Raw genomic sequence first — 18989 nt, forward strand, 5'->3', positions numbered from 1 at the left:
GTATTTCTGCTGTGCTTGTAATATTTTCAATAAACCTCAGACAATGACAAATCTGCTAAAGAAAAAAAGAAAAGGGTGGGGTGCCTGGGTGACTCAGTTGGTTAAGTGTGGGACTCTTGATTTTTGGCTCGGGTCATGAATCTCAGGGATGTGAGATCCAGCCCCAAGTTAGGCTTCCGTGCTGGGGGCAGAGCCTGCTTGAGATTCTTTCTCTCCTTCTCCCTTCCCACCCCCTCAAACTCGAGAGCACGCACCCTCTCTTTCTCGCTCTTTAAAAAAAAAAAAAAAAAGGAAGGAAGAAAAGGCAAGGGCTACTTCTGGCAATGGTTAGGTTCGCCTTCCATCATACCTGCTTGCTGGGAATACACAAGGCTTTCACCCACTCTCAGGGTATTCACGGTCTCAGGGTATTCTACCAACTCTCAGGGTATACCCTGGTTTACGTCTCATTCACACTCACCACTAGCCTGGAGATATAGAGTTGCCTCAAAGCCTAGACATTGTACTTTTCCAGACTCTTAGATGGGAGTCGGCCAACTTAACTCTCTTTCCTGGAGTGACTCTAGCAAGCTTGGATTGTGGTGGCTAATCTCATGTTTTCAACAGGAATTCCCAATCAATGTTAAGCCAAAGCAACCCTTCTTTTCCCTTTCCGGGGTTCACTTCCATCCATGGTAAGATGAGCCCCACCCTTTCCCCTCCATCTACTCTCTCAGCCTTTCCTACAGAAATAGTAACAGTCTCACTTTGATGAAGGAAGAGGTCATCAGTCTGAAACAGATCTTTCTTTCAAAGCAAGAAAGAATCTGACTTATAAGCCTGGTTTATATTAGCATAATATTAGCATATTATGCTAATATGCCTTAGCATCACCTGAAGAGCTTGTTGACATACAGATTACTGGGCCCCAACCTCCAAAGTTTCTAATTTGATAGATCTGTGTTCCTAACAGGTTCCTAGGTGATGCCGACACTATGCACTGGGAACCACTATGCTAAGCATTAGTCTCTATGAACAAAGCACAAGGTGATCTTATATACAGTCTGGATGGAATTCAGAGATTGGGAGAATTTCAGACTCTTTATCAAATTCCCCCAATGTGGAAGCATGTTATTGATTGGTTGGTTATTGATTGGCTGACTTTCCAAAGCACTGAGCCATCACTAACTGACTGTCAAAGTCATATGTACCGATGTGAGGCTATCAATGATTGACTAGGGTTGGTTTGAGTTTCGTGCTGACCTGTGGGATTACAGCAAAAGGACAGTCTCTTTTTCTTGAATCTGGAGCATAAAACCTTTTTATTCTCACCTTCGTAGGCACATAGATTGCTCTTCCCCCTTAAAAAGCAGGGGTATCCAGTTTCTCCCACAAGGAAGTGCGTCGAAATCGGTCTCTGAATGGAAGAGACCACCAAGGGGAGACTCGCTGGAAATGCACGGCTCTGTCCACAGACGGGGGTCCACTGGTGTCTCTGGAAATTATGGGTCATTGGCATCAGCATCCACGGCTGCTGAGGATTTCATTAAAGTAAAATTTCATTCAGTAAAATGTATCAGTGCTGAGTTTTGCTTCTCTTTGTTTTTCCTTATTAGCTTATATCAGAACAATCTCTATACCACAGGATCCAGGAAATAAAAGACACAGATGAGAGACGAAAGCTTTTTCCCCAACACATCTCTTCTTATCGCAATAATGTGCAAACCCTTCTCTGAGGAGCTCTGTGGGTTCTTTTGGGGAGAATCAGTCACAGCCCCAGGCCCACCATTCGGAGGCAGAAGGTGGCCTTGAATACGTTCAGTGAGAGTGGTGGCCATAACCCAGGGAAGGCGGCCATTTTCAGGGAGGAACACTGCAGAGACTGAGAAGACAACGACCGGTAGTGGGGACATATGTTCACCTTATTTATTAAGTTGCACCATCATTTTATGGACTTTATGCAACTTGCAAATTCACAAAAACAAGGAAATTATAATGCCAATGAGGAAGGAAGGAACAGAAAAGAATAGGTTTCAAAAGAGAACCACTGTTTTTCTTTACTTTTACTTCTGTTTCGTTTTTAAGCAGACGAATTTAGAGAGTCCTTATTTAGTTCCATCAGGCACATAGTTAAGATTCCCCCGAGAATGAGAATCCTTCTTGCAGCCCCGTCTGCCTCTTCTGAGCACAAGATCTCTGTTCAGGATCCAAACTCTAGCCAAGGGACTTCCATTATGTCTGTGCCTCCTTAGCGGGCAAAGCGTACTGGTAGGGAACTTCTCCATGTCCCTTTCATTCTGTTATTAGGAGAAAAGGAAGCCAGTATGAAAAGCTTCTAGAACTTTCTCCATGATAGTTAACAACTCTAGAATGACAGACACCTGTTTTGAATCCTGGCTGTGCTGCTTACTAACCTTGTGACTTTCGGCAGGTCACTTTACCTCTCAGAGTCGGCTTCCTAACTGTGCAATAGGAATAAATACTTTTGCCTTCATAAGGTTGTTGTAGCAAAATGAGCTAATATAATAGAGCGGTTAGCAAAGGACGTGGCATGTGGAATGCTCAAAATGGTATATGTTATTTTAACTCATGACAATTAGTTATCTGATCCTCTCAAACACATTCTTAAAAACTGTGGCTTACCGAGATATCCATCAACAGATAAATGGATAAAGAAGAAGTGGTATATATATATATATATACACACACACACACACACACACACACACACACACACACAATGGAATATTATGCAGCCATCAAAAGGAATGAGATCTTGCCATTTGCAACGACGTGGATGGAACTGGAGGGTGTTATGCTGAGCGAAATAAGTCAAAGAAAGACATGTATCATATGACCTCACTGATATGAGGAATTCTTAATCTCTGGCAACAAACTGAGGGTTGCTGGAGTGGTGGGGGGTGGGAGGGATGGGGCAGCTGGGTGATAGACATTGGGGAGGGTATGTGCTATGGTGAGCGCTGTGAATTGTGTAAGACTGTTGAATCACAGACTTGTACCTCTGAAACAAATAATACATTATATGTTAAAAAAAAGAGAGAAGAAGATAGCAGGAAGGGAAAAATCAAGGGGGGGGAATTGGAGGGGGAAATGAACCATGAGAGACGATGGACTCTGAGAAACAAACTGAGGGTTCTAGAGGGGAGGGGGCAGGGGTGTGGGTTAGCCTGGTAATGGGTATTAAAGAGGGCACGTTCTGCGTGGAGCACTGGGTGTTATACGCAAACAATGAATCATGGAACACTACATCACAAACTAATGATGTATGGTGATTAACATAACAATAAAAAATAAAAAATAAAATAAATAGAAAAAAAATCTGTGGCTTACATCTCATCTATCTACCAATTCCCCAGTAACTGTCTACTGGCTTCCCATTTCCTGTTGGCTCAGGAACTGGATCCAGTGCCAGAAATAATCCTGTTTTTTTTAAATGGGCAGAATTCAATCAGCTGTAATTTAAATAGAACACGAAAATAATTCAGAATAGAATCAAACAATAAATAGATTAGACAATTGCTATCAAGTATAAAGTTTCCTGACTTCAAGTTACATACTTCAGGTCATCTACCAAAAAAGGTGATTAAGGAGAAAGAAATGACAGAATAACCAACCTCATCTGGAAGGCATGGATTCTCCACCACAGAATTCATGTTATATTTGTTTCTGTGCCAGAAGAATCCTCTTGGGTAACTACAGCACCAAGTCACAAAATCTCCTCAAAAATCTCAGCCCCTAATATGAGAAGTTAACTTTGCTTAGGACTATATAATTGTTTTCTCAGCGGGAAGGGTCCTTTTTAATTAAAGAAGGGTCTTTTAAACCAAGAATCAATATACGGAGGTTAAGTAAGTCAAACCCGTAGTATAATGCTTTTGGGTGAGGTTTAAGAATATCCTATGCCTACTTAGTGTGTAGAATATGTGTAATATTTAAGATTTGTCGTATTAAAGAATCTAACACGCTAACTTATGATTCTAACTTAAAATACATGAATGGATACATGATTTTAGATTTGTCGGTTTTAAGTTAAAAAGTTATAGGAAAATTTGCTAAGGATGAATATATAAGAAAGCAAGGATCTATTACATTTAACACATTTGTTAGATTTGCTAGAATTAACTGAGTACATGGGAAGGTTTAGTCAGATCTGAAGTATTTAAAATATTCAAGTATATCTTTAGATACACTTTAAAATTGTTTAAGATGATTTAATTATTTTTTAAAGATTTTATTTATATTTATTTGAGAGAGCACGAGCAGGGGTGGGGGATGGGAGGAAGGACAGATGGAGAGGGACAAGCAGACCCCCCGCTGAGCGCGGAGCCCAACTGAGAAGCGGAGGCTCAGTCCCACCTTGAAACCGTGACCTGACAGGAAGTCAGACACTTAACTGACTGAGCCACCCAGGCGCCCCTCATTAACTATGTTCGATAATGGACTAAATAATAGTTTCCTTGAAACCAACTCTTAGAACTATGACCATTTTAATAGTTATTTATAAGTTGAATTTAAGATTATAAATTGGACCTCTGAAGGTAGTTCAAAAGGTACAAACTTCCAGTTACAAGATAAATCAGGGCTGGGGATGGAATGGACAACATGATTCCTATAGTTAACACTGCTGAAGGGTATATTTGGGAACGCTGCTAAGACAGTAAACTCTAAAAGTTCTTATCGTAAGAAAAAAACTTTTTCCTTCTTTTTTGTATCTGTATGAGATGATAGATGTTAACTAAACTTACCATGATAATCATTTCACAATGTATGTAAGTCGGGTCTATGTTATATACCTTAAACTTACACAGTGCTGTATGTCAATTATGTCCCAATAAAATTAAAACAAAAAAAGTTGAACTTAAAAATGTAAGGAAAAATGAGGTTTTAAAATTTATAAAGCTTGATTTATTTAATACCTAACTAGTTTTTTTTGTTTGTTTGTTTTTCTGTCTGGAAGAGCCACAAAAAACACACATCTCTGCTAGATTTTCTCTAGTTCACTGATCTTTATTTATTTGTTTGTTTTAGATTTTATTTTTATTTTTCGACACAGAGAGAGAGAACTTCTGCAAGCAGGGGGAATGGGAGAAGCAGACTTCCCGCCGAGCAGGGAGCTCAATGTAGGACTCAATCCCAGGACCCTGAGACCATGACCTGAGCCGAAGGCAGACGCTTAACGACTGAGCCACCCAGGCGCCCCTAGTTCACTGATCTTTAATAGTTTGGGAAAACACATATGGTCCTGTAATCATTTCCTACTGCTGCTGTAACAAATTATCACGGATTTAACGGCTTAAAAGAACAAAAATGTATTCCAGAACTATAGTTTACAATCCAGGTGCCAGCAGGACTGCATTCTTTGTGAAGGCTTCCGGGGACAAGTTTTTTTCTCTGCCTTTCTCAGCTTCCTGTGCTAAAGGTGTCCTGAACCAAAACAGTCTCTCATGTGACACACGGCTGCTTCCTGAATCAAGTGTAATATGGGGCAAGTTCTGCGAAGCTACCAAACCGCTGCCCAGAGAGCGTTCTAGTTTGGTTTCCCAGTAGCTCTTGGTTACACAAGATGGTCTGCATCATTAGTCTGGTTTGAACCATCCTGGGTTTTGAGATGGCGAGTTAGAGAACCTGTTTTGCACTAGTTGGATATTTATACTAGATTTCACCCTTTTTCACCAAAAAAGTTCTGTCACTTGGTTAGCTGATTCCCTTCCCTGCAGCCCACTTTGTATTCCATATTTCGATAGGCCAGGGTTTTAATAAAATTAAAAAAAAATTCTTTTAGAAATGTATCCAAAACTTGGAAATAAGATGGAAAGATTACTATGCTCTTTCAAAGTCTTACTAGGTCATCGTCTACCAAGTCTGCTGAAGAACCACCTGACTTTCTACAAGATGATGCAGCTCTGTTTGAGCTACTATTTACTATCAGTTAGGACCCAGAATCTATATAAAATTAGTTGGAAACATGAAGACAATGTAAGTTTTTCTAATGTGTACTCCTTTGAATCAGATTTATAGCCTGCTGTTTCCTTAATTACCAACTTAAATAAATCTTTGACAAGTGCTCACCATGTAGTTAAGTGGGAGTTTTAGACTTTACAAAAATATACTTTGACATCAGACTTTTTGGTTTAGAAAACAAAAAACTCCACTCCCATGAAGCACATTCCAAGTAGGCTTAGGCTAGGGATGAGAAAATGACCGGGATATTAAGAGAACTACATATAGTCGCTATTTTAGCGTTTTGTCCGAAGCGTCCACGCCGCGAGGAAGAGCCCCAGCTTGATTTCCGTGCGGGCTGTGTCAAGATGGTGAAGCTGTTCGTTGGAAACCTGCCCCTGGAGGCCACAGAGCAGGAGATCCGCTCGCTCTTCGAGCGGTATGGGAAGGTGCTGGAATCCGACATCATTAAGAACTACGGCTTTGTGCACATAGAGGACAAGAAGGTGGCCGAGGATGCCATATGCAACCTGCGCCACTACAAGCCGCAAGGGGTGAACATCCACATGGAAGCCAGCAAGAGTAAGAGCAAAACCTCCACAAAGTTGCATGTGGGCAACATCAGTCCCACTTGTACCAACAAAGAGCTTCAGGCCAAGTTTGAGGAGTGTGGTCCAGTCATCGAATGTGACATCGTGAAAGATTATTCCTTCCTACACATGGAGCGGGCAGAGGATGCAGTGGAGGCCCTCAGGGGCCTTGACAACACAGAGTTTCAAGGTGAACCACCCTCTTTGGGAAGAGGGCTGAACACAGGCTGTATGCAGAAAATAGGTTGGATAAGTAAAGGGAGGGGCTTGGAGTAGAGATACAGCTGTTGATGTTGATGGTGAAGCCTTGTGGGTGATGGACTTAAAATGGAGAATGCATGGGATTTAGAGACTTTACCTTAGTTAGGTCAGTGTCTACCGCATGGCTTTAGTTTGGAACTCCTAAGACTTTTATGCCTGTGAGCACAGAAATCCTTTCCTTTGATTTCCCCAATTATCTTGTCTTTTTAATTTTTGTCCCTTTTCTTGGTAAAGCACATTCCGTTGGTTCACTCTGAATTTATTGCCTCAGGCCAGTATCAGCATTATACCTCATTTTACATACAAAGAACCTGGCAAGAGCATCCTAAGCAACACTTCTGGGAGCAGAATCCCTGTTAACCACCCCTCCCAACTCATAATTTCCCAGTAAAGATAAGTAGTCATTAAATAACTAGTTTTTAGATAACTGGTGTCTTTAAAGGGCTATCATTCTTGTTGGGTTTCTATTACGCTTTTACCAAGAGGTTCTGTTTGGAGGATGAGGCCACCCCAGAATAGAAGTCTGATTTTAGGAGTGCCTGAGGAGGAGATATTGGGGTCCGGGGGGCAATAATGGCAATGCTTTTTCACTGTTCTGGAGGGTGGACTCTTAACATCCTTGGTGAATAGAGCATTTAGATGGGTGTCAACCTTAGCGCCTCAGCTAGATTGTTAGCATGTCTGGAGGGCAGCATGAGTAATGGTATGGACTGTCCCTTTATATGGAAGGTTTTATCTTTTCTTGGTTTAAGTTCTGAGCTCCGATGGCAAGAGTGGCAGTCGGGAAGGGTGAGTGTGGTAACCATGGTGATTGCTGACTCTTCTCCCACCCCTCCACCCCTCCTTTTTGTGTCCCCAGTATCAAAAAAGAGCCTTTTCCCTTTGGTTGTAACTACTTCCAAGTTATGGGATACTCCCACAACTCCTTGTACATTTTTAAAATATATTCCAACCTTTTTAGCCCAGACAAGGTAGTTACTGCTTCCTTTCCTGAGTACTCCTCTTGTTAAGAGTCCCTGCTGCTGTTTTGGGTGTTTATTTCCCTTAAATCGGATCTTTCTTAGAGCTGGAGTTTCGATCATCATTCCAAGTAATGGGTGCACTGTGTCGTGGGTATTGCTGTGCATTATTAAAGAAAAGTGTCACCAGTAAAAAAAAAAAAGAGAGAGAGAGAACTACATATAAATTGTATGTGGAAGCTACAGAGCATTGTTGAGTCAGTTTAACCATGTGATTAACCAGGACTCCCTTATCGATGCCCCTGTATTTGGCCATCTATAAATGAGGAATAGTTGGGTGCCTGGGTGGCTCAGTAGGTTAAGCATCTGCCTTTGGCTCATCATAAAAAATAAAAATTAAAAAAAATTAAAAATAAATTTTAAAAAGTTGAGATATAATCTAATATTGGACAAGATCATAAATTCTCATTATATTCATAAATTTTCATTATATTCATTATTTCATTAGATTCATTCCTCGAAAGTCGTGACTTAACTCCCTCCTTTTTTCAAAGACCTCTTTGAGAATGTGATTAAATTGATTAATTGAAAAATTACACATACATATTGATATGAAATCTTGGGGTCCGGTCAAGAAAGAATTCTTGAGACGTCTTCAGTGGAAAAAAAGATGGTTTTATAAAGCACGGGGACATGTGCCGAATGTGGGGACACATGCTGACATGACCCATGGGCAGAAAGAGTCGCACTGGAGTTGTGACAGGTGACTGATTATATACTTTCAAGTTGGGAGGGAGTTAGGGATAGCAGAAGTCTCTAAGGAATTTGGAAGCAAGGTTTCCAGGACCTTGAGGGATCATTTACTACTGTCTAGTAGAACCTTAGTCATGAGGCTCCTCAGATATCTATCAGTGGGCCCTACACTTGGAGGATGATTCCAACATATATGGGGGTGGGGGGAGTAGAGATAAAGGATGTTTCCAAAGGGATTTTTATATGTTAAAGAAAATTTACAGCATCCTGGAGGTCAGGCTAATGTCAAGCTAAGGTTGCCTTTTGCCTCTAGCAGTTGAGTTCCTGGTGGTAGGTCACCCTGCTTATCTTAAGAACTTGTCAATGGCTGCAAAGGAAATTTAATTGTTTTTTTCCTTTTTCTCCACATCACACACAAAGTTACAAATGTTGTATAGGTTGGGAATGTCGGGTGCCTCACTTTAAGAGTTCTGCTACACTATAGGACATTAGCCAAACATTCCAATTTCTTCTGAGAAACACAAAAATTCAGTAAGGTTTTATCGGGCCTATCTATTAACAGCTTTATGTAGGTACAATTAACACATAAACTATGCATGTTTAGGGTGCACAATTTGAAAAGCTGATGTGTATGCACTCATCACACCATCACAAGAATCAAGATAACAAATTATCTTGATCAGTGCTCCACTATTCCTACTGTCCTTGTAATTCCTCCCTTCTGCTCAAATCCCAGCCTCTGAGTAGCTTTCTGCTAATTTCATAGAATTTTATACTATCATAGCACGATTATTTTGAGATTTACTCATTTCATCACATATATCAGTGATTCATTCCTTTCTCTGCTGAGAAATATTCCATTGTGTAGATGTACCACAATTTGTCCACTCCCTGTTAGTGGGCATTTGGGTTGCGTCTAGTCTTTAGCTATTACAAATGAAGCTGCAAGACCGCTAGAACATTCATGTGTAAGTCTTTGTAGAAACATTTGCTTTCATTTCTCTTGGGGAAACCACAAAAACTAAGAATGGAATGGCAGGGTCATATGGTAAGTATACATTGAACTTTTTAGGAAACAGGCACACTTTTTCAGAATGATAGTCCCTTTGATTACATCCCCACTTTTGGTGTATGAGAGTCACTGTTGCTTCTCATTCATGCTGTTGCCCTGGTCACTGATTTTTAGACATTCTAAGTGTCTCATTGTGAGTTTAATTTGCTTTTCCCTAACGACAGCTGATGAACATCTTTCATGTGCTTGTTTGCCAGCCTTTTATCTTGGTGAAGTGTTGGTTCAAATCTTCATTTTTAATTGGATTTTCTTATGATTGAGTTTCAAGTGTTGTTTAGTTTGCCTATAAGCCATTTATTAGATATGTTAAAGTTATCTCCCAGTCTGTGGCTTGGCTTTTCATCCTCTTTAACAGTGTCTTTTAATGCTATTTCTCATATATGTATATATATATATATATGTGTGTGTGTGTGTGTGTGTGTGTGTATGTATTTTAAGATTTTATTTATTTGACAGAGAGCAGCAGAGGGAGAGGGAGAAGCAGATTCTTCCATGAGCAGGGAGCCTGATATGGGACTCAATCCCAGGACCCTGGGATCATGACCCAAGCTGAAGGCAGACGCTTAACCAACTGAGCCACCCAGGCGCCCTCAACTTTTTTTTAAATAAGAACACGCAGTGTGTAGAAGATCCCAATTACACTTCACAGTGGAGTACACACTCCAATGTGTTTTTCCAACACCACCAAGCAATTCTCCAATTCTCAGCAGACATTGACTTAGGTGTCCTACAATTTAGCTCATTTCTGAGCACTTGGAGAATGAGGCAGACGCCACAGATTAAAGGCGCACTCTCACAAAACTGCACCCTTCCCTCCTGCTTCAGACGCCAAGACCAGATTGTCATCTGTATCTCTCACTGGCTCTAGACGGAAGGTTCCTGCAATCTCTTTCTTGGGTTTGATTTATTTGCTGGAGTGGCTCATAGAACTCAGCATTTACTTATATTTACCATTTCATTATGAAGGATACAGAACAGCCAGAGGAAGAGGTACACAGGGCAAGGTCTGAAAGGGTCCCCTTGGAACTGGGGTGTACCACCATCCCAGCATATGGGCGTGTTCATTGACCTGGAAGCTTTAGTCTTGTCCAAGAGTTCTCAGAGGGGTGCCTAGCTGGCTCGGTCGGTGAAGCATGTGACACTTGATCTCGGGGTTGTGAGTTCGAGCCCCTGTTGGGTGTATTTAAGAAATAAATCTTAAAAAAATAAAATCTTAAAAAAAGAGCTTTCACAGAGCTTCAGCAGCAGCACTCCTCCATCTTCCCCCTCCAGAGGCCTTTAGGCAGAGCTGAAAGCTCCAACCTTCTAATCATTTGGTATTCCTTGTGACCAGCTCCACTCTGAGCCTATCTAGGGGCCCACCCTGAGTCACCTCATTTACATGAGCTCAAAAGAGCCTTCTTATGAATGACAAAAGACACGACAATCATTCCGGAAATTCCAAGAGTTTGAGGAGCTTTGTCTCAGGACCAGGGTTCAAAGACCAAATATATTTCCTTTTATACCACACACACCCCTCTTGGATTGCCTGCCTACAGCCCAGGGATTCCCCTTCTCTGGTACATGTACCTTCTGCCAGGCCACAGCTGTTCAGACCAGAAAGAGAAACTGACTCACTGAAGGGAAATGAACAATGTCCCTGGGGAATATGAAACCGTAACTGAAACCGATTAAAAGCAAAAAGCTGAACAAAAATCAAAATGGTCATATTAAGGTCATGGCAAGGCTCGATTTTAAACTAAGTAAACTTTCTCCTCTCTCCCGCACACCTCCCCTCCTCCCTTCTTGGTCTTCTGTCTCAGGAACCCTGAACCACCCTGAAAACATGACCAACAAGGCTGGCAGCAGGTACAAACTCCTGTCGAAACTGGCTAGATCTCCTATTTCCCTTACCCCCCCAACCCAGCCCCATCCTCCCGGTAGGCTGCGTGCAGTTTTTGAACGTCAGCCTGCTGCAGCCTCCTTTGCCCAGCAAAGCAATAAAGCTACTTGATGTGGGAAACAAAGGCAGAAGAAAAATTACTAAATTCCCTTACTCCTTACAGACCATTGACAAGTCCTTGAAAACGGCCGAGTGACGTTCCTCTAAGGAACTCAGCTGCCTCGATGTCGATACTTTGCTAAGGATAAGAGGCAATCTTAGCCCGACCCCTAGAATCCTGTAAGTCTACTTTAACATATATGAAAATTCCTTTGGAAACTTCCTTTATCTCTACTCCCCAAGATTCACGTTGGCCATCATCCCCCAAGCCTAAGACCCACCGATATACATCTGAAGGGTCTCATGACTGAGTTTTTACTAAACAGTAATAAAGGACCTTTTCCTAATGATAGCTAGTTCCCTCAGGGCCCTGGAAACCTTGTTTCCAGTATACCCGGAAGACTTACGCTATCCCTAACCCCCTCCCAACTCGAAAGTATGTAATGGGCCACCCCTCACAATCCTGGGGCAGCAGCTCTTTCTGCCCATCGGTCCTGTCCCTGGTGGTTTATTTAATAAAACCACCCTTTTTGCACCAAATATGTCTCAAGAATTCTTTCCTGGCCGTCAGCTTCGAACCCTAACATCTCTTCCTACATCAGTATTGTTCCTCTTTATCCCAAACTCGGTCTTCGTGTTCTATTGTGACTCCAAACTACGGAGGTCCGTTTTCAACAACATAACTAAGAGCCTAATGATGATCTGATTTCTTACTTGTACAAAGATAAAACTCTGGGAACTATTTGGTTTGAACATCATCTGCCATGTGGACTTCCTAGGAAACAAGTGAAAAGGAGATGGCTAAGACAAAGAGCTTTCTGGTTCCTCCTCCGTATCCCTGAGTCTGGGTCTCTGGTCCTAGCCTATTCCAAAAACCCAGTTGTACCCTTGACTTCCTTGAGTTCCGTAAGCACCCACAACAGGACCTCACTCTCATAGTAAATTCCCAACGCTCTGTTAGCTTAGGTAGTTTTCTATCACTTGCAACAGATTGTTAAAACAGATTTTTATCTTTAAAGGAAACCACTGGGTTCGTGTCATATTGGAAAAGTAATTATTTATTATGACAAAAATAAAACTGCTGACTGAAAACAAATGAATGTTACACTGTATTGCACCATGACTGCAAATGAGCCAAAACCTGTCTAAAAGATGAACATTCCAGAGCAAACAGCATCCTTTTTACTTGGGTGAGTAGGCATGCAAGCAACTCATTATAACATAATTGCAGAGATCAAAAAATTCATGAGTACCAGCAACCTAAACTTAACATATAAAAGCATTTTATGACAGTAACAAAGCTATTAAAAAATTTAAAACAGGTCTTTAAACAGTCCCACCATTAGCAGAACATGCTTTGAACCATTTTCAAGAAGTGATGATGTAAATGCATCAAGTAATTGGTTTGCTCTTAATTTTATTAATGCTATATACTAGACCAATAGCACACATTTCAGTTGCTTGGTTGGGGTTAAGAAGCACAGTTGGTGGCGTGAAACACATTCTTTTTTCCCTTCTATGCAATACCAAGGGACCCACAGAGAGACCCAATGCCTAATTTTGCCCATATTAATACCATCTATTTTGACCAAGCTAATTAGCTAAGATATTGTTACAGCTTTTGTAGAAACAACAGTTTGTATTTAAACCTTAAGAAATGAACATAAATATAAATACACTTTAAAGCAGTTTTACATTCTGAAGCAATAAGTATATTCTACAGGGCCTGCTGTTTTCCTCTTTAATGGTCTAAAGCACCAATTTATATGAAGATGGCAATGTGTGATTATAACCATTATATTCTGATTAGGAGAAATCCAGGGACTAGGCGGTAATTGCTTTTAGTTTTTGTTTCTTTTCTTTTTAAAAACCATGGTCTGTGCAAAAAATAGGGTAAAATTTAAAACTGTTACATAATTGGAAAAAAAATCATAACCATCATTTTATAATCCACACTTTTAACAAAATAGCAGCTAAACTTTTTAATCGAAATTAAAAATTTCATAACTACACTGAACAGTTTACTCCAAGAGAATAAAAGAGGGGCTTCTCGAGTCCTTGAACTTCCTGAGGGAAAATGTAAAAGGATTAAAATAATCATTTCTTATGAATAGGGACAAAATATGCAAATACATTATGCACAACCAAGATCAAATGACAGTCATTTGGTATTTTCCCAACACGGAATGAAATACAGTCACAGTATAATATAATCGATCAAATTTTAGGGTTTTTCCTTGCCCTTATTTGATTTTTAATGAAACGAATTAAGTACTGGCTGAGCACTTGCCTGTGTGCTTTAATGAAGACATTAAGTGAATCTGCTATACCACGTTAGCCCTGCTGGTGGCAAACAAGAATAAAACGAAATAGAATATCCAAGGAATGCTATCCCTTAGCTGTGAATTTTGCATATTTCAAACACAGTTTGGGTGAAGGGGGTATTTATGGGTGTAACATCCCACAAGCTTGAGCAAAGCACCTTATGGATTGAAAAATGAGGTAACTTTTTAATTAAAATTTTACAAGTTTGTGCAAGAGAACATTTCCATTCTTCTAGAACTCTTTTATCTATTCCAAAAGATATGTACGGCACATTTTATTATTTCTCCATTTCCAGGAGACAATGTAGGTTACCAGTTTAAGAAAAAAGTAAAAAAGATGTGACTGACAACACTAACAAATTCTAAAAACCTGATCAGTCTTTGGTCCTTTGGCCACTTTAAAAGTAAGATATCTAGCTCTACAGTAAAAGACCGTACTTTCTAATAATTTTTAAGTGCCTTAAATGAGGGAAATTCCCTGTCTTCATTCACATTTTCTGTTACTTAATATCCTTTTGAAGATTTTTCTACCTCATGTTTATCTTTACTATCAACTGTTTTGACATTCGTTTCTAGGTACGACTCTATATCCCCAAGTTAAACTTTCCCAAACATTTTACCAAATCATATACATTTAAAACTGATTTTGGATCTGTTGAACACAGTATTTTTTCTACTTTAAAATGGAGAAAAAAAATTTTTAATTGACCTTCTCTATTTATTTTTGGCTACCTGGAACTTTTAAAAAAATACTTTTTGGGAGCCTTGGATTTCAGGCTTCACAGTAATGCTAAATGAGTAAGGATGAGACATTATGGAAGGAACCAACCTTGAATGTAAACTACTCTCAGATTTACACGGACGTCTGTAAAAATACTGACAGCCTGGCTGCGCTATTGTTTCAATACTGAAAAGTCAAACAGCACCGGGAGCTTGGGGTAGCATCTAAAGCCAACACCCTCTGAACAAACCAACCACTTCTAATTAGTAAAAGCCAGGAAAATAAGCAGGCTATACTCTAGAAGAGAGTATTTTAAACACAACACTGGTGTTTTATCAGCAGCTTAAAAGAATTTTCTTAGCAATATGGCTTATTTTCTCTTCTGCATTGTCATTAGCTCTTAGCTCAACTGAAGCGGAGTAGCAGTTACTAGTTGATACTTTGTTTTCTTATTTGATTGTATTCATAAACTGAACAAAATGATGAGGTGGGAATCAAAGAATAGATAAAAGTGAATTTAATTTCCTATTACGTGTCCTTCCCTAGTATTTTTAGTTTTTTGACTTTAATGTAGTGTATAAGGATTCAGGATTTTAAAACCAAAAGATAAGAAGGAGTTCTAGTTGGCTTAAGTGCCACAGTATGGGGAAAAAACAGAAAGGCCGTGAACAGTAACCATCTTAAGGTCAACTAGACAAGTAAGGGTCAAATTAAGATTCAAATACACTTCTTTAGACAGCCAGCACAATATTCTACTAGATACAAGTTACAAGACTGCATCTTGAAGTGACTTTATCCCAACAAAATATAAAAGATCCTTTAGAATTGAACTGGATATAAAATATTTTGGATCCAAAGCCACAGATGAAAAGATCAGACTCATGAAGCTGGTCTTCAAATATAAATGTCAATGGAATTTACCCATCCATAGGCATAATACTACTACATTTTTCTACTGATATAGTTTTACATAGCTAAGAATTAAATGAGTGCTAGTCACAAACAATTCTATTTTTAATTTGTCCTAAGATACTACACCAAAGATTTTTAAAAATATAAAGATTTATTGTTTTCTTTAAAATTTTCTTTGCTTTGTTGATTCCCCATAGCTCTTCCGAGAATACTGTTTACAGCACTGCCTGTATCATTCACTGTTTCCATAGGAAAATAATTATTTTCTCTTGATGCTATAGAAAATAAAAGTTAATTTATGCTTAAACAAAATGACTTTGGCTCTAAGGGTAAGTGCCCATTTAAAAATTATTTTTAACAATAAAACTTGAATTTATTACCTTTCTTCTAATGAATACAGAATGAAATTATACCTTTAAGCACACCTAACACAGAACCTAAAAGCAAAAATTATGTATTTAACCATGAGTTTTCCAAATTATATATATATATATATAATTTCAGATTTTAAGGAATTAAATTACACTAACAATACAAATTATGTAGTATATTCCCATATAAAAGGGCCTGTTAATTCTAAGAGTTCCCAAATGCGCTGCAATAAGCACAGTGGGCTTAAATATGAAGAAAGTGTTCAAAATGAAGAAAAATGCCATATTTGGGTGGCAGTTACATTTCAGTTCCAATAAAATATTGAAAAGATTTGTTAAACTTTCATTTCTTCATCCTCAAAATAAAAATAAAATCTAGAAAAATCTCCCAAAAGTAATGTGGGTGGGTCCCTTGCTTTCCACTAGGTACTAGAAACTTTGCTAGGCAACTGAAGGGTTGGCGGGTAGGTGAATCTCGAATTAGTTCATTGTCAAGTTAATCAGCTGTTAATCTGACTTCTAAAGAACAGGTATAGTACAAAATTGAGAACTCATCTCAAAATGTGAATAAAGGCACTAATTACAAATTTACATTTTTCATCAGATAGTATCTTATAGTTAATTGACAATGCATGTCAGAATCAATGCTTTAGTATTAGATACCCGCTTGGGTCAAACAAAACATTCTCTTGGAGTAAAGGATAATCAGTGTTTGTATCACTGTAACAGGAAATCTCTAATGAGAACCTATAAAACACCTTTAAAAAGTCTTACATGAATTTCCTATTTGAACTTTTCCCAATCATTGCCACAAAAATTAGTGGGATGTCGATTTCATTTTTAACACAACATAAACCATTTCTAATCCCAAACTAACAAAATGCTTTTTAAAAAAATTTAGAAAATAAATCGTATTTTAAAAAATTAAACAGCAAACTTGAATCTATACTAGTAGTTGTTTGACAAACATGATCAACTATTAAAAACACTTTCAGTATAATGCTGATGTGGTAATATAAAAAAATAACCGTATAATTTGATAGAAGAAAACTGAACCAGCCAATCTTACTAGATATAAGATAAATTTCATAATAAGAATGGATACAGGGGTGGTGTTAAATATGTTTTCTCAGGATGGAGCTAAGAGAATTATCTTCAGTATTTATGGCTAAACTCTGTAACTAAGACAGAAACTCTGGCAAAGTGTGCTTTAGGTAAATGGTATCTTCATTATTTCCTCCTGCCCCTTGCCCTAAACACATACCACAAAGCATCCATATTGATTTATGTTTGCTTTTCTCTCATGTTCTAGATTATGGATTTTATTAAAAACAAAATTTACTTTCTACCTGGTATAGAATCACTAAGAAAAAGGTTCAAGACAAAGTTAATAAACCGCTAGTTCCCAAAGTCCAGAAAACTTTCCTCTGGTCATTTTTCAGTTCTAGGGGGTGTGCTACCACTAAATAGAAAGAAAATGTTACCACATTCAACTAAATTAGACTAAATATAATAAATCAAGTATACCTGAAAACAGAGCAAAAGTAAAACCAATTTACAATAAAAAATATTAAAATTAAAATACCACTTTTGAACAGGTATTCATACTGCAAAAATGAAGTATTATTCTCTAAGTATGCATTTTATCCCTTTCATTATAGCAAAATCACACATTTGAAATAGAGGATCAAAATTACTTGTCCTCGCACTATTTATATTACTGCTTATATTAGACAACTGCCTTGAAAACTTTTGAATGATATGTAATAGACTTTTGATAGATATGACTTTTTCTTCCTATTTTTTAATTTATAAGATGTTAGAGTTAACTTTCAATCTCCTAGTAATACTTTAAAAGCTAGAATTAAATTCAGCAGTTTCCTGTAACGCAGGAAAAGACTTCAGAACATCATGTTCTATAAAGATGGCGACTGTTTTAAGCCTATTACACTATAAACTAAGAGAGATTTATGGAAAAGTCATATGGTTTTCTAAGTAACATACTGCTGGTGGTAGAAACACTATTCAAATTCACACAATTTCAAATTTTTAAGAAACGAAAATGTTTGTACTTCTGCTTTAGCTATTGCCTAAAGCAGATGTGCTCTCCCTTGCAAATGGAATAGTTGAACTTTTTGCTGATAATAAAGTTGCTTATAATTGATAGTAAAATATATTCTAAGTGTCTTGTTTTGATAGTAGTGCTGGTATCCTTTAATAATTTCCGATAGTTAATGTATGTGTTGAATAATGTGACATTTTTAAAATTATCAGATTTATCCAAAATATTTACCATCAAAGTTGGGCTTTCAAATATTTTTCCTTGATTAGTTTTTAGCCAAAACTAAACCTGTGTAGGAGGCAGAAAAGTGAATTTAATTCTTTTAGATAAACAGCCTATTTAATTTCCATGCTAATAGTAACTTAAAATTATTCCATGACTTTTAATAATGTGGGAGAAATTAACTTAAAAGCAGGTCTCATGATGGTCAGTCTTCCATACACATACACACACACACACACACACACACACACACATCTAACTTCTAGGCAGATTTCTTTCTCTATAATAAGTTCTGTCCAAAAGATCAGTGGTTTCAAGAGGGAGCAAATATTTAGTGCTGGTTAAGTTTGCAAGCAGTACCTGATGATTTCCACTACTACTTTGTCAAACCAGTAATTATCTGGTAGAGAGAGGGGGTAGTCAAGAAATTGGTCATTAAAGTTATTACAATACTTCAGAAAACATTAAACATATGACAAACATTTCTTACAAGGCAGTCATTGAATAATTAGAATCAGCAGTCAGAAGAATTATGTTGCTGAAAACATAGTTATACATATGTTCATCCAACTGAAGATTAGTGCATTAAAAAAAAGTTAAGAAAAAATCTTTTTATGTTCCAGTTCAGCTGCACTTGATTCAAGTGTTGCTCATAGAGGTTTGTGTTGTTATAAATTAAACATGCTGCTGCCTTAGCAGCCAAATGTACTAGGAAAATGTTCATGTCACAGAATAAATAGAGCAGTCTCTTTCGAGCAAAAAGTTATCTCACACCGATCCGGGAGGTCATCCACTCTAGACCTTGGCATAACCTGAAACAA

At 38.3% G+C, this 18989-nt stretch overlaps 1 protein-coding gene and 1 pseudogene across 2 annotated transcripts in view; one reads left to right on the forward strand and one right to left on the reverse strand.

Moving 5' to 3' along the window:
• Nucleotides 1–6308: 6308 nt before the first annotated feature.
• LOC114217293 (RNA-binding protein 4 pseudogene) lies at nucleotides 6309–6806 on the forward strand (annotated as a pseudogene).
• A 5787-nt stretch (nucleotides 6807–12593) lies between these two features.
• Nucleotides 12594–18989, reverse strand: part of ARL5B (ARF like GTPase 5B) — a 28373-nt gene continuing 21977 nt past the window's right edge. For both annotated transcript variants that reach the window (XM_028114183.2, XM_028114182.2), the window contains one exon: nucleotides 12594–18980. In XM_028114183.2, the coding sequence (XP_027969984.1) occupies nucleotides 18932–18980 (49 nt within the window). In that variant the 3' untranslated portion in view covers nucleotides 12594–18931. The remainder of the gene's footprint in view (nucleotides 18981–18989) is intronic.

This window comes from Eumetopias jubatus, unplaced genomic scaffold (assembly GCF_037043125.1).
Source record: "Eumetopias jubatus isolate StellerSeaLion01/CBP00866 unplaced genomic scaffold, mEumJub1_p1.0 scaffold_8, whole genome shotgun sequence".
NCBI classification, from domain to species: Eukaryota; Metazoa; Chordata; class Mammalia; order Carnivora; family Otariidae; genus Eumetopias; species Eumetopias jubatus.